The 15,659-nt window shown below is 35.1% G+C and overlaps 1 protein-coding gene across 4 annotated transcripts in view; it reads left to right on the top strand.

Moving 5' to 3' along the window:
- MTF2 (metal response element binding transcription factor 2) overlaps positions 1 to 15,441 on the top strand; it is a 60,334-nt gene extending 44,893 nt beyond the window's left edge. For 2 of the 4 annotated variants that reach the window (XM_003260054.3, XM_030825039.1), the window contains exons 10-15: positions 3,757 to 3,824; positions 5,804 to 5,974; positions 10,072 to 10,177; positions 10,297 to 10,349; positions 10,462 to 10,566; positions 13,032 to 15,436. In XM_003260054.3, coding sequence (XP_003260102.1) covers positions 3,757 to 3,824; positions 5,804 to 5,974; positions 10,072 to 10,177; positions 10,297 to 10,349; positions 10,462 to 10,566; positions 13,032 to 13,389 — 861 coding nt within the window. In that variant the 3' untranslated portion in view covers positions 13,390 to 15,436. Of the gene's footprint in view, positions 1 to 3,756; positions 3,825 to 5,803; positions 5,975 to 10,071; positions 10,178 to 10,296; positions 10,350 to 10,461; positions 10,567 to 13,031 lie in introns of all 4 variants that reach the window. The other 2 variants (XM_012500466.2, XM_003260056.4) reach the window with 2 other exon arrangements.
- The last annotated feature ends 218 nt before the right edge of the window (positions 15,442 to 15,659 follow it).

Here is a 15,659-nt window from a genome sequence, read left to right as displayed (position 1 = left end):
AAATGTGGAGTTTCCTTCCTCTTGCCACCAGATCAAAGAAAAAAAATTTTGTAATGATATAAATTGATTGAGATTTTTTATGGCATTTTGCGTAGGAATATATATTGCACAACTAGGCAGTTATCCACATTTATTATTCCTGAACTTTGAATTACAATTAATTTTACATATGATGAATCTGGCTAAACTTTAATGGTATTTTTTATTTTAGAAACCTAGTAAATACATATTTACAGTTGTAATTACTTGCTGTAATCTTACATTGAATCAGTTGTATTCTGTTTCGAGTATTGTGTCCCCCCCCCTCTTTTTTTTATAAAGGAAGCACTGTGACTGTTTTTATTTTAAAGACTGTTTTTTTTTTTTTTTTTTTTTAGAGCAGATTTAGGTTGTCCCCTTCTGCCACACATGCATTGCCTCCCCCATTATCAGCATCCCTCCACCATAGTGGTAGATTAGTTATAATTGATGAAGCTACATCAATATGTCATTATTATCCAAAGCTGTGACTTCTTTTAGTAATAAAAAGAAGTTTCAAAAATATTACACTTTTGGAGATAATATCCTGTCATACTGAAAAGGCAAAATGTAACATTCATGTATCATATTTTTTTCTTAGTTGAATACGTATAGGATTGTTATGAAGAGAAGATAAAACTTTTGAATCATTTTAGAAGATAATGGTAGTATTACACTGTTTCCTTATGTAGTTTTTGTACTTCTTTTGGCTTGGTTCCTATTGATTATCATATAGATTGAGTGTAGCTGTTTGAGGAACTACTATGTTTTGGATTATTTTCTTTGAGATAGTAAAAATACTTAACATTTGAAACCATAATAAACTTTCTTAAGGTTTTTATGTAAAATGGTCTCATCTGTTGTATCAGATTGTTTTGGGGAGTTTAAAATGAGATATTAGTACTTTTTGTAATTGCTTATTGTCATTTGTCTTTGATTCTTAAAGTTATTTGAAATCCTAGTTCTGTAATAACTGCTTTTCTGTGGTCTTAAATTTTAGAAACCCTGAGGTTGATAGCAGAATAATTTATGGAGTGCTACTTCACTTTTGAGGGAGGTAGGGAGAAAAGCAAAGATGAAACTCAAGAAATACTGTGGTAGAAATGATACTAGAGGAAAATATACAATAGAGGTGGAATAATATTTATAAGTGGAAGTGATAAGAAATCTGAACAAAAATACCTTGGGGCTTAGAGTGTTATAATTAGCATATAGTATGGTGGTTAGCAACAAATTACCTAAGTTGTTGGGATACTTAAGCCCAGGTGTCTTGGAACTTAATAATGGTAGTTGAAAGGAAGAGTTATAAGTATTAGTGTGAGATTAGTATCTGGAGAGTGGGGAGCAAAAAAAAAATTATTCTTTTGGAGATTTATATAGTAAACTTCATGGTCAGATGGAAGGTGTAGAATGTGATGCTCTTCTAATGTAGATTATCTGATTTACACTATAATGGTTGTACTTTTAGTTTGCACAACACTGAAAGGGGGAAGTCTTTGGCACTTTTATGGTAGCTAAAATATGCAGTTCTATGCAGAGTAGTCATGGAGTGCTGAAGGAACTTACTAGATAAAATTTCTGAGAAATGGTAGGGAGTAAATACCAAAAGAAAGTAGAGTTCATTGTGATCGTCAAAAAGTAAAAAAGTGGGTTGTAGAAATTAGGAAGTTAGTTTTGCTGTTGACTCAGCAAATTTTCAGATTTTTCAGATATATGGTTTGTGAAGATTTAAAAGGCAATAAGGAAAATCTCTTATTAGAATAAGTCATGTATACTCTTGGTTTCTTTTTTGATATGATTAGCAACACTGGTTTGTCGGTGTTTTTCTTATGGTTAGCAAACACTGGTTTGGGCATGATATAGACATAGTATAACTTGATTTCAGATGAGATATTAAAATGTGAACTGGTTAAAGTGAAAATTAAATGGATTTGTAACTAATGGAAAAACAGTAACAAAGTCGGTGCTTTGGAAACATTCTTGAGGGAGACTCTAATGGAGGGCCATAGGGGTTCTGTCTTTGTCTCTACCTTCAATTCTAGAAGGATGACAGAATCAAGAGAAAAGATCTGGAACATTGAGATGAAAACAAGATCAATTAACAGCAGTTAAAAAATTCTGCTTTAGCCATAAACACAAACAGTACACGGGCATGATAGGGGATACTCAATTTGATAGCAGTTCATCTAATAAGATTTCACAGTTGGGGTGGGGAGAGAGGACCAGGAAGAAGACAGAGTTAGTCAGAAGCTTAATATGAAGTAACCATGTGATATAGCTATTAAACATTTTAACCTAATCTTATAGTTAGACATGATAGTTGCATTCAGATATTTGAAGAGCTGTCTTGTAAAAGAGGGAATGAAAGAGCTCTGGGGAGGAAGATTTTGCCTACTTATGGAATGGGGTTTTTTAGTTGGTGCCTTATCAGCTTTTATCAATGGCAGTAATTAAGCCAAGGTTGAATAAATATCTGTACTGTAAAAGAGACTGCAATATTGGTGGAAGGCTGAATTGGATCTAGGGCCTCATTCAAGCTTTATAAAGTCTGATTCTATTATTCCTCCTTTAAAATTGAAATTCTCTTTCATTAGACACTTCAGAAATTACAGTAGGAGTTGGTGGTTTGATATAGAGGAATGAGTACCTAACTCCTATTTCACGTTTTTTTTTTTTTAGCCCTCAGCATATTGGCACAGAGTGGACTCTGAGTGAGTGTAGAATGAATGGACTTATCACTTGAGTTCAGGTTCTAGCTCTCTCACCAACTAGACAGGTGAATTTGAGCAGTTTTAACCTTTATATTTGTTAACTTGTGTAAAATAGAGTTGGAGTAGATGACTTACAAGTTTTTTCTAGCTCCAGCATTCTATTTGGCAGATTTGTTTTCTCTCTCACTTAAAGCAGTTCTGAGGCTTGGGAGTTTCAACTGGTAAAGAACATACTGGCTGTAATTTTGAAAGTCAACTGTGATATTTTGGAAGCAGCTTTTTTTCTTTTAAGGTCTTTGTAGCATTAATTCAGGACGGTCCTTTGTAATTTAAGATATCTTTGCTAATATGCCCTAGTCAAGAAGCAGAAAGGTCGCTGAGAAAAAGCCCTATTGGAACAAAATAGGGTTTTTTTCTAGAATTAAATATTTAGATTTTAAAACGGTTTGTTATGATGAAAAATTACTGAGCCATTTAGAGCTGGCTAAAGTCTGTAATTGTTATGAAAAGATCTCTCAATTTTACAGTATTCTAAAAAATTACAGGGATTATCGGTTTATGCTTAATGTTAGAGGTACTGGAAAATGGTATGTTTCTTCCTACTTTTTGTATTCCTTCCTATTGATATCTGTTAGGAACTTTTATAGTCAATATTAAAATAATTCTAATGTATTATTTCCCTAGGTTAAAGAATTTTTGAAAAATTTAATAACTAATAATAGAGTCCCATTTTTGTGATGTTTTATAGTTTGTAGGTCCTTCATAAACATATCGTTGGATTAATACAATGAACAAGTAATTAGTGTAGGATTTATACTTCCTTTTTTATAAGTGAGAAAATAAGCCTTGAGAGGTTAAATGGCCCTAGATCACATAATTAGTCAGTGAGGACTTGGAATTAGAACTTAGATCTTCTGACTACCAATCAGTACACTTTTCCTCTGCATCACATTGCCTCTATCTAACACCTGTATATTACTAATTGATGAAATTGTAGTGCGTTAAATTGTTTCTTGATACTTCACAGCTGGCAGACACACCAAAATCTGAAAGATATGAGCATGTTCTGGAGGCATTAAATGATTACAAGACCATGTAAGTTGATTTATTTTATGTATCCCTATGAGGGAGACATTTAGTAAGTATAAGGAATAATGGCATTGTTTAAGAATTGTGGGATTGGTGTGTAGAAGTCCATACCATTTTAAACTTTATAATGTCCTATTTTATTTTAGTTAGATTAAAGCAGTGATTCTCAAGGATTGGAGGAGGGAGGAGTAATCCTTCTCCTGGGAATGGTGGGTGGGAGACATATCAGTATCTCTGGGAGAATTTAGCCTGTTCCATTGAAAAAGCATATTCAGTAATAACTTCCTTCTATAATATAATGTACTGAAAGTAAAATAAAGTCTTGTTAGCTGGTGGGAATATTCAAAAGATAGGAGAGAATATTGTAGGGAATATGGGTTTTTAAAAAGGTTGAGATCTATGGTTATAATAGTTAACACCATTAGTTACAGAAAAGTAATATTTCTAGCTGAGTGGTCTAAGATAATTAAATGATATTATTTGATATATTCTCATACAGATCTACAGATCTTCCTCCCACCTTATTTTTACTTTTTTTTTTTTACTCACCACTGTACTAACAAGGATTCCCTTCTTTTTAAAACAATATATCTACATTTCTTAGAAACAGTTTTAAATGCAACAAATTTTATAAATGTGTGTGTTGGCTCCAGTAAAGTATTATATTATAAAATTTTTGTTTGCAATAAGTTGGTGTTTTGAAATTGATAGTATTTCTTCATTAAATAATGTAATTACCAGTGGCTGGATCTTTAGACCAGCTCAAAAAGTCATGAGGTACCTAATATGACCTTGAAGTGTAATAAAACGGAAAAAAGACTGTAAAAAAGTCATGAGGTACCTGAGCAATTATTGTGCCGGTAAAAATATTTCATGGGACAGTGAATTCTGAGTTTCAACTTAGGGTACCAGAAATATATCTGTTCCTGTTATGGTAGTAATGAGGGATCCCCTTTCTTAAACCTGCAAAAAAGTAGAACATTTTGGTTGGGCGTGGTGGCTCACACCTGTAATCCCAGCACTTTGGGAAGCCAAGGTGGGCAGATCACCTGGGGTCAGGAGTTCGAGACCAGCCTGGCCAACATGGTGAAACCCCGTCTCTACTAAAAATACAAAAATAGCCAGGCGTGTTGGTGCACACCTGTATTCCCAGCTACTTAGGAGGCTGAAGCAGGAGAATCGCTTGAACCCGGGAGGTGGAAGTTGCAGTGAGCCGAATTGAGCCACTGCACTCTAGCCTGGGTGACAGAGCGAGACTCTGTCTCAAAAAAAAAAAAATTAAAAAGGGGGTGGGGAGAACATTCTAAACAACTGATGGAGGTTCTTGTGGCCAGGCAAGTTTCAGTAGAGCTGAGGTAGATGGAGGTGCTTGGGAATAAGGACCATAGAGACTAAAAGAAAGGTCTAAGGAGCATATTTTTCAGAGGCCCAAGTCCATAATGCACTGAAATAACCCTTCTTTGCCCCGGATTATTTCCGTTTCCAGATCTGGCACTCTAGATACTCCTTTTATTTTCTGGGCCTCTAGGATTTATCTCCTACTTTCTTTTTCAATGCTGTCACCTATTATTTCTGACTAAGGTTTTTCTCCTTATAAATCCACTCTGAGATGGAATTCTTTTTTTCCTAAATCCCTCTTGAAATAATTTCTAACAGATGACACTAAATATGGGAAAGCATATTGGGACCAAAAATACACCATTCTTTGTTCTTCTTTCTTCCTTTAAAAAGTTAGTTGCCATGTTTAAAAAGAAAAGTGGACATGTGCTCTTCTCCTTTCTGGTCCTATCCCTTCCTCCCCATCATATCCTACTGTAGACTGGCTCTGGGGCAGATAAGAATCAAGGAAAGCAAGGGGAAGTGAATTTTTGTAGTATTGGGTGGGCTTTCAATTATAAGGGCCTTATATATGAAAGTTAAGTTAGGGTCTACTATGTATATGTGTTCAGTCTTTAAAATTTTAGTTAATTTTTTTAAAAATTTAGGTTTATGTCTGGGAAAGAAATAAAGAAGAAGAAGCATTTGTTTGGGTTGCGAATTCGTGTTCCTCCTGTGCCACCAAATGTGGCTTTCAAAGCAGAGAAAGAACCTGAAGGAACATCTCATGAATTTAAAATTAAAGGCAGAAAGGCATCCAAACCTATATCTGATTCAAGGTAAAAGTTGATCTGTGGCTTAGTTTTTCTCTTTAGCTTATTTGTAACTAAAAATGTATGTTATTTAGTCTCCTTAGTATATTTGAAAGTACAAGTGGCAGTTACTCTGATTTTTTTTTTTTTTTGGTCTATAATATCTTGCTTAGACAAGGTATGAAGAGTTGATGCCAGATGCTTGTTTATTTATTTTAGGACTTTGGCCTTCCAGAAATAGATTCTATTGATTTTGTTAGCAAACAGCTTAAGAGTACTAGCCTGTTTGTTCACTTTTCATTCATTCATTCATTCATTCATTCATTCAGCACAGTTTTCAAGTGCCTTATTATCTAAGTGCTAGGAAGTACAATGACAAACAGATAGATTTTTCTTCTGCCCTGATGGGGTTTACAAAGATGATAAGTAAAATAGTTACAGATTATGCTAGTGCCATTTAGGATAGCATACTCTTTTAGACTTTACTATGGATAGAGATGGGGCCTTTGTACTTTAACGATGAGGCTTAAGGAAGGACTATTTAAGATAATATTTAAATTAAGACTTAAAGAATGAGAATGATATAACAATGTGAAAAACAAAGGGAAAAAGTACTCCAGCTAGCAGAAATAACGAGTGCAAAGGCTTTGAAACGTATTCTAGGAACTCACAGAAGACTGGTGTGGTATAAATGAGGATGAGAGAGTAGCATCGGGTATTGGAAAGATTAGGTGGGACTTGGTCTTGTGTAGGGTCTTGTAGGTCTTACAAGGAATTTGGGTTTTCTAAGAATAATGGGGAGGCATGTAAGGGATTTAATTATCTTTTAGAAATACTCGGCCGGGTGCAGTGGCTCACACCTGTAATCCCAGCACTTTGGGAGGCCGAGGCAGGTGGATCACCTGAGGTCGGGAGTTTGAGACCAGCCTTACCAATATGGTGAAACCCCATCTCTACTAAAATTACAAAAATTAGCCAGGCATGGTGACGTTCGCCTATAGTCCCAGCTACTCGGGAGGCTGAGGCAGGAGAATCGCTTGAATCCGGGAGGTGGAGGTTGCAGTGAGCCGAGATCGCGCCACTGCACTCCAGCCTGGGCAACAGAGCGAGACTCTGCCTCAAAAAAAAAAAAAAAAAAAAAAAATACTGTTTTGGATGCTCTTTTGAGAATGGATAGTATAGAGGTAAGAATAAAAGCAGGAGAAAATTAACACCCAATTGTCTAGATGAGAGATAGATGATATGAGGGCTTGTGCAGAGGTAGGTGGTAACACTCAAATGGAGAGAAAACAGATATGAGGTCTTTATTGGAGGTAGAATTAATTGGATTTGCTAATGAATTAAATTTCTGCAAATAAGGAATCAATTAAATAATGCCCAGATTTCTGGCCTGAGCAACTGGTGGGTGGTTAATCAAGATCTGGAAGAACAGATTTTGGTATGGTGAATGAAGCATTCTTCTGTTTCATATTCATTGAATTGGAGATTCTTATGAGGGACACACACACACACACACACACACACACATCCTCATACACACAGGATGATGTGAAATACAGGCAATTGGATTTTTAATTCAGGAGCTCATAGGAGAGGTCTAGGGAGGTGATACAAATTGAGAATCTGATTGATAAAGCCATGAGAATGAGTGAAATTACCAAGGGAGCAAGTAGAGAGAGAAGAGAAGGTGATCTGGGATCATGTCCTGACATCATTTATAAATTTGGAAGAGGTGAAATAAGCAAGGAGACTAAAAAAAGAATGATCAGTGAGATGGGAGGAAACCAGGAAGTTTGATGTCATGACAACCAAAAGAAAGATAGTGTTTCAAGAAAGATAGGTGTATTGAAGTGTATTGAATGCTAGTGAGAGGTAGATTAAAATGAAAGAAAAATATTTATTGCATAAGGTAACATTTTGTTATTAGTGACCTTGACAAAAGGAATTTCTTTGAAGTGGTACAGATAGAAACCAGATAGGACTGGGTGGAAGTATGACTGAACCTAGCATTGCCAAATTTACATGTCAAACTGGGCTTCTCCTGCATATCAGGGACACAGGCAGATTCAAAATAATAACAGTAGTAAAGGAAAGGAGGAAAATAGGAAACTATCTTTAAGGATTCTGAATGAGAGGGGAGAAAATGGAAAGGGTATATGTCATCAACACCTAGAAGTTTTCCTGTGTAGGGAGGCTGACAAATGGAATGGCAGCTGAAGAGGGGGATAGGACTAGTCAAATGATGGTTTTTTAAAATAGATGGGAGATAGTTGGAACCTATTTTTGGGTGTAAGTAGGAATGATCCAGTGGAGAAGAGGAAATTGATATAGGAGAATACAAGCCAAAAGAGAAGGGATGTAGAACCTAAATGTGGGACTGGCCTTTTCTAGAAGGAGAAACATCCTTCTGTTGAAATGGGGTGAAAGAGAAGATGGGTACAGATGCTAGTTCTGTTGTAGATTGAGCAGTTGGAAATTGACTGAAGTTCTTGTCTGGTAGCCTCCATTTTCTCGATGAAATATAAGGTAAAGATAGCTGAGAGGCTTGTACAGAGAGGGGAATTTAAGGGTCAATTAAAGGTATGGAATAGTCATCTTGGAGATAAGGAAAATGTAATTACAAAGCCTTGACAATGAGTCCAGTTATATGAAGTTTGTAAGAAATTAGCTATTAATTTTTCTTTGAATGAAAGAAAGAATGCTTATTATTCCTATCACTTTCAGATTTTGTCACTCAAATCCTTCGCTAGCAGTTGCCCATATTATGAATCAGAAAAAAAAATTCCACAAGCTTTTTCATTTCTATCATAATGTGATAGGATGTTCCCTTTGTGGTAGCTATCAGGTCATCTGATGCCACCAGATAAGGATTCAGCTGCTTTCTTTAAAGGCATCCTCAGTTCCTTCTGGACCTTGTGTATAAGTTGTTCCTTTTAGTTTGAGATTACTTTCTTTAGTCCAGGAGTCCTTTATACATATTATGTTGATCATTTTACAAAAGAAATGGATATCCCATCCATCTTATTCCTGAGACTTTTGATTATAGCGTCTGGTTCTGCTTTGTCCTTCTAGTTCCCCTACTTTCTCCTTCCTCATACTTCCACCTTTATTCCCTGAGCTTTTTTGGCATCTGGAGGGATAAGTTTTTTTCCTACTTTCTCCATTCATCTCTTTCTAGGCTATTGTATAGTGTTCTTTTTTCCTCTCCTTAATTGAAGTCTCCTGGACAATTTCCTCATAGCCCTCACTCCATTTTATTAGCTTGCTTGTATACACATTTGTCACTTTCTAACTATATTGTGAACTCTTTAGCACAGGGAACACCTTTGTATCCATATTATCTAATATCATCTTTATATGGTAGCTATTGTTGAGTAAATGAAATAGATATTCTTTCTATATATATTTTTTCTTTTTTTCTATTAATTAGAGTGTCTTTGCCTATTGCACTTTTTTCCTTCCTGTTGCTTGGTATTTGGCTTTATGTTTAAAAAATGGTTTTCTAGGTCTTTCTGATTTTTCCTTTTGAATGACTCCCTGAGAATATGAAGGATTTCTTACTCCTTTCTCCTTTACGTTCTGCCACTCTGGGCTTCATTCTCTTTCTCATAGTGTCATTCAAGAATCTACATATATATCTAAAGGCAGCCTTTATGACTACTACAATTTTAACATAGATATTTCCTGACTCCATGAAGTTAACTGCTAAATTCATAGTCATTTTTAGTAGTAAATCCTTGAAACATCCTCCAAGTTGTAACAACCTAAAATTAAACTATATAATTGAGCTTTTAGGAGTTTTGAAATCTTCCATCCAGTATAATTGTCTGGTTTTTGTTGTTGTTTTTAAATCTTAAGTGGTATATATTGTTCAGAATTATATTAAAGAGGACTTTTTTAAAGCCTTTTGTAATGTAAATATCTTTAAAGTCAAGAAATACTTATATTAGAATATATTATCTGTGCACTTGACTAAACTTGTGGATTCAACTAATATTTACTTTTTATATAACCATTAATATAAAATAATAAAATATATGTATATGTGTCTAGTTACATACATAGAGTCAATGTCTTTGCTTTCTTTATGCAGAGATTAAATGCATAATGGTTTTCCATTTCAGGGAAGTAAGCAATGGCATAGAAAAAAAAGGAAAGAAAAAATCTGTAGGTCGTCCACCTGGCCCATATACAAGAAAAATGATTCAAAAAACTGCTGAGCCACTTTTGGTAAGAGGATATGTTGGTATATGTTCTCAAGAAGAAGGATGCATGAAATAACTGAGAAGCTAGTATTTTTTTCAGCTTACTTTAGAGACATGCTTTAAGTATATATTTTTATTTTCCAGGATAAGGAATCAATTTCAGAGAATCCTACTTTGGATTTACCTTGTTCTATAGGGTAAATAGAAAGTTATTTTCTCCCTTTCTAGGTTTTGTCTTTTGAGTGGATGTTAATATTTCTGTTTGTTATATAATATAGTCGTTACACAATTTAAATTCTTTTGTCTCAGGAGAACTGAGGGAACTGCACATTCATCTAATACCTCAGATGTGGATTTCACGGGTGCTTCCGGTGCAAAAGAAACTACCTCGTCTAGCATTTCCAGGCATTATGGGTAGACATTTTACATTCTTATTTTTTTTACTTTTTTTATTCTAGATTTCTTTTCTTTGTAAAGTGTTGATTTAATAATTTTTTAGCAATTGAAAGTGATGCAAGTTGTGTCTACCAGCTTTTTGAGAAGTAATCCATATGTAGATCCCAATAGTTAATATTCATTTGAATATTTTTGCTTTCTAGAGTATAAACATATTTTTCATGTTTGAATGGAAATTTGCAGTGTACACAGAGAAAAAGTATACCATTGTTTAGAAGCTGTGCTCGTTAGGCTTTTTAATGCTCCTGCTACACAAGTGTTCTTTGTTTTAGGAAGATTTGATTTTTTTTTTTTTTTTCTTTTTAAGAGACAGATTCTCACTCTGTTGCACAGGCTAGAGTGCGGTGGCGCAATCATGGCTCATTGCAGCCTCAAACTCCTGGCTTCAAAAAATCCTCCCATGTCAGCCTCTCTAGTGGCTGGGACTACAGATTGTGCCACCACACCTAACTAATGCTTTTTTATTTTTTGTAGAGATGGTTTTGCTAAGTTGCCCAGGCTGGTCTTGAACTCCCGGCCTCAAGTGATCCTCCTGTGTTGGCCTTCTCAAGTGCTGGGATTACACGCCTGAGCCACTACAGCTGGCCAAGATTTGATTGAAAAAAAAAAATCAGACACCTAAATCCTTTTGTCCTTAAAATGATTTTAAACTTAAGATTTTTATCAATAGCAGACTCCCCTCTGATATCTTATTTAATCCAGCCCTTCAGAAGGACAACGTTTTTGTTTATTGTTTATTTTTTTTTGAGATGGAGTCTCGCTCTGTCACCCAGGCTGGAGTGCAGTGGCATGATATCAACTCACTGCAACCTCCGCCTCCCGGATTCAAGAAATTCTGGCACCTCGGCCTCTCATGTAGCTGGGATTACAGGTGTGTGCCACCATGCCCAGCTAACTTTTTGTATTTTTAATAGAGATGGGGTTTCACCATGTTGGCCAGGCAGGTCTTGAACTCCTAATCTCAAGTGATCCACCTGCCCCGGCCTCCCAAAGTGCTGGGATTACAGGCGTGAGCCACTTTACCTGGCCAGGACAACTTTTCTCTAAAGCACATCATGTCAGGTATGAAAAGGTTAATCTATTTGGGGTCAGAGCTACTATTTTCAAGTTTTATACTTCGTTCTGTTTAAATTTTGTTCATAATTCGAAAACTGCTGTTGTAAATTATGCAAAATTCTACATTAAATGCTTAAAGTGTAACCCATTTATTAATGAATTCTGAATAATTGACTTTTTTGGGGCCTCTTACTAGATACTCTGCTAAGCTTTTTACATATATTGTCTTATTTAATTCTTAAAACAATTTTTTGGCTGGGTGTGGTGGCTTATGCCTATAATCCCAGCACTTTGGGGGGCCAAGGTGGGAAGATTGCTTGAGGCAAGAGTTTGAGATGAGACCCCATCCCTACAAAAGAAAAAAATTATCTGGGCTTGGTATTGGTGTCTGTAGTCCTAGATAGTCAGGAAGCTGAGGTGGAGGATTACTTGAGCCCAAGAGGTCAAGGCTGCTGTGAGCCATGATTGTGCCACTGCACTGCAGCCTGGGCAACAGAGTGAGACCTTGTCTCAAACAAACAAAAGAGAACAAGTTTTTGAGTTGTGTAAGTCCTGTTGTTCTCATTTTACAGATGAGGAAAGTGAGACTTAGGGGGATTTTAAGTAACAAGCCCAACATTGCATGTTTAACAAGTATAACAGAGCTGGGTTGTTAACTTATACAGTATGACTGTAGGTCTTTCAATTTAGTTGTTGTACTATATTCTCCTTTTATTATAAAATCATCAAATAATTGAATTTCTGTGCTGAAAAGGACCTCACACATTATCCAGTCTAATCCCTTCCTTATTAAGTGAACATAGAGATTAAGATTTGAATTTGGCCAAGTAATAGAGTTAGGGATAGACCCAGCATACTCTGACTGCTAGTCTGTGCTTATTCTGATTCTGGTGTATTACTTCACTAGGCCTAGAACTGGTAATAAGAGAACCTCTGTTCTAGTTCCACTCTTTAAGGACATGGAACAGTGTCGTAGATGTAGTTTGTGCTCATTAATTATTTGTTCCAATGAACAAGTGAATGAGCTCTTTTAAATGATGAGATTATTGGCAATACCTGATTTATGAGTAGGGCCTCTTTGTAAGAATTTTCCTTGTTGGCCTCCGAAGTAAAAAAATTACCCTAAACTTACTAGTAGTTAAGGAAGAAAAGCTCTACAAAGTTCAGCCCCAAGAAGGTGACAAAATCTAAAGTAATGAGTGCAAGTGATAGTCCATTTATATAGCATTTATTGTTTGGGTTTGGCTCATTTTTATATCATCAAGGATATATGGTATAGTAGAGTAATCCAAAAAAGAGAACATATTGTATGGGCATAGGATGCTAAAAAAGCTTAGTAGACAATTCTAGTCTTCTCTGTTACATAGATTATCTGACTCCAGAAAAAGAACACGTACAGGAAGATCTTGGCCTGCTGCAATACCACATTTGCGGAGAAGGAGAGGTCGTCTTCCAAGAAGAGCACTCCAGACTCAGAACTCAGAAATTGTAAAAGATGATGAAGGCAAAGAAGATTATCAGTTTGATGAACTCAACACAGAGATTCTGAATAACTTAGCAGATCAGGAGTTACAACTCAATCATCTAAAGAACTCCATTACCAGTTATTTTGGTGCTGCAGGTAGAATAGCATGTGGCGAAAAATACCGAGTTTTGGCACGTCGGGTGACACTTGATGGAAAGGTGCAGTATCTTGTGGAATGGGAAGGAGCAACTGCATCCTGACTGTAGGACTGAACATTATGTTCACTGCACTCTGATTTTCTGTAGGTACAGTTCAAAGCCCTAAAGGAGTCTGGCTTTTACTATCTTTCTTAAAAAAAAAAAAAAAGTCAAAAAAATTCAAAAAAGGGGATGATACTAGCCTTAACATGTACCTGTCAATGTTATGGATATTGTCATAAAAAGGTATCTTTTAAAAATCAGAACAGAGACTTAATTTTTTAAATCTTAAGATTTGTAGAATGTTTCTAGGATAGGATATTAAAAATGATTGAAACCCATGCATGGTGTTAGACAATTTTTCTAATTATTCCATTGAGTCAGTTTTTTGTGATTAGTGATTATCAGAGCAAACATCATGTAGATAGCACAAGTATTTGGAGAAACATTGTTTGTTTTGTTACCAAAATGTTGGAAAAATTTATTTCAATACCTTTTAGATTTCATAAAGTGCAGTGTATATAATGCCTACTGAAAGACTGTAAAATATTGAAATTTTCCTTCAAGCAAAGTGTAAATATATTGAGCCTGTAAATTGCTCTGTGACTAGACTTCATTGTCGTCTTAATATATTCTTGCATGTGCATATATATACACACGTGTATATATATGTGTGTGATTATGTGACCTATGCAATACAAATTATGGGAATGGGCAGCTTTGGAGTATATATCCCATAATTCTTTTTTCAGGAATAGTTGCAGTATTTACACAGCAGCATTTCTTCTCAGGCTTTTATTGGGTGCTGTTGCTTGCTATGTATGAAGAGAAATGTGTCAGACAAGTTTAGTGTGTTCTGAAGAAGGGTGTGAACAACAGTGTTCATGGGCTTTTAGAATGCTTTTCACTTTTAGTCCTTGTAACTAAGCTGTTCAGTACCTAAAACAAATTCAAATAATATGAACATTATCTCCTACTAGAAGTAACGTTTTCAAGTTTTCATGGCACATTATGATTGTAAATGTCTCTCATTTTTAACAGTAAGTCTATAGGAGTCCCGTGAAGATTCCTGAAATGTCTGTAGTAACTGTTAGTCATGTTGGAATAAGTGTAGTATGAACAAAGTATTTTATTGCACAGGGTTAACAAACAGTATGTTGCCGGCTGAGGCTACTGCTGTTTTATTACAACATTACCTCTTGTTTTTATAAAATGTACCAAGATTTAAATTGATAACTTTATTTTACTTGTAAAAAAAAAGTTTCTTTTATCACCAGTGTTAGAGTTGTCTTCTGTTTCTTTTTGTTTTGTTTTATTTGTTTTCCTTTTTAGCCAAAGAGTGAACAGAAGATTTTCTTATTTTGGTGGCTATTCATTTTACTTTTAAAAGTGATTGGTGGATTTTAGACTAATTATGGGGAAATTTGCCACCAAAATAAAAAATATGTAAAGTGTAGTGATTACAGAGTGGTTAAAATGTGGGTTAGTACTTATTTATTCCATTAATTGATTATTTGACTGTTTATAAAGAAAGTTGCTTTATTTCTTTAAACATCTTCAAAAGATGATCCTTTCTTGTCACATTATAGCCAAAAGAAGCAGAGAACTTCATTGTCTGCATTTGGTTCCTGGTTGGCCAGGTATAAATGAGCTTTACAAAAGTGCAAATTAAAAACTGTTACTTCTGTTTACCTCCACCAAAACTTGATTTTCCCCTAGCTATTAATTTAAGGTTGCCTTTCCTGCAGCTGCAATATTTTGAATAACACACAGAGTTTGTGTTGATTTTTGAATGTTTGTTTATATCTAGGGGTAATGAAAAATGTAAATCCCGTGTATCCTTATTCACTCCACCTGTATCATATTATTTCATTTTCCCCAAAGTCCTTTAATTCTAACTGAACACCAGCAGTATTTTTAGAAACTTTTTCTTTAACATACTTGGAAGATGATTTATCCAGCTGAACTGTCTTTAGACATAATTATTGTGAATGTCTGTTTTATTTTCTCATGGTGGTTCACATGGCTCTGATGTTCAGTTTGTATTTTTGGAATTGCTTTACTTAGAAATTAAAACAGACCAACATTAAATGTGTGTATTTTTTAAAGAGCTAATGAGTTTTGCTTCTGTATTTCCTTGAAAATACACACTAGTGCAGTAGTTGACTGCTTTTATTTAGCTAGGGTGGTAAGGATTTTCTAATTCCACTGCTAGTATGTTCACTTGAATTAATCTTTATAAAACTTTGCTTTCATTTTCCTCATCCCGCCTATAATATTAATAACTATCACATGTTCATCTTAAGTGGTCTTAAAGTACGTTTAGTGAGCAT

The sequence above is a fragment of the Nomascus leucogenys genome, chromosome 12 (assembly GCF_006542625.1).
Source record: "Nomascus leucogenys isolate Asia chromosome 12, Asia_NLE_v1, whole genome shotgun sequence".
Classification (NCBI taxonomy): Eukaryota; Metazoa; Chordata; class Mammalia; order Primates; family Hylobatidae; genus Nomascus; species Nomascus leucogenys.
Note: the sequence above shows the minus strand (reverse complement) of the source record. Positions and strands in the feature narration are given on the sequence as shown.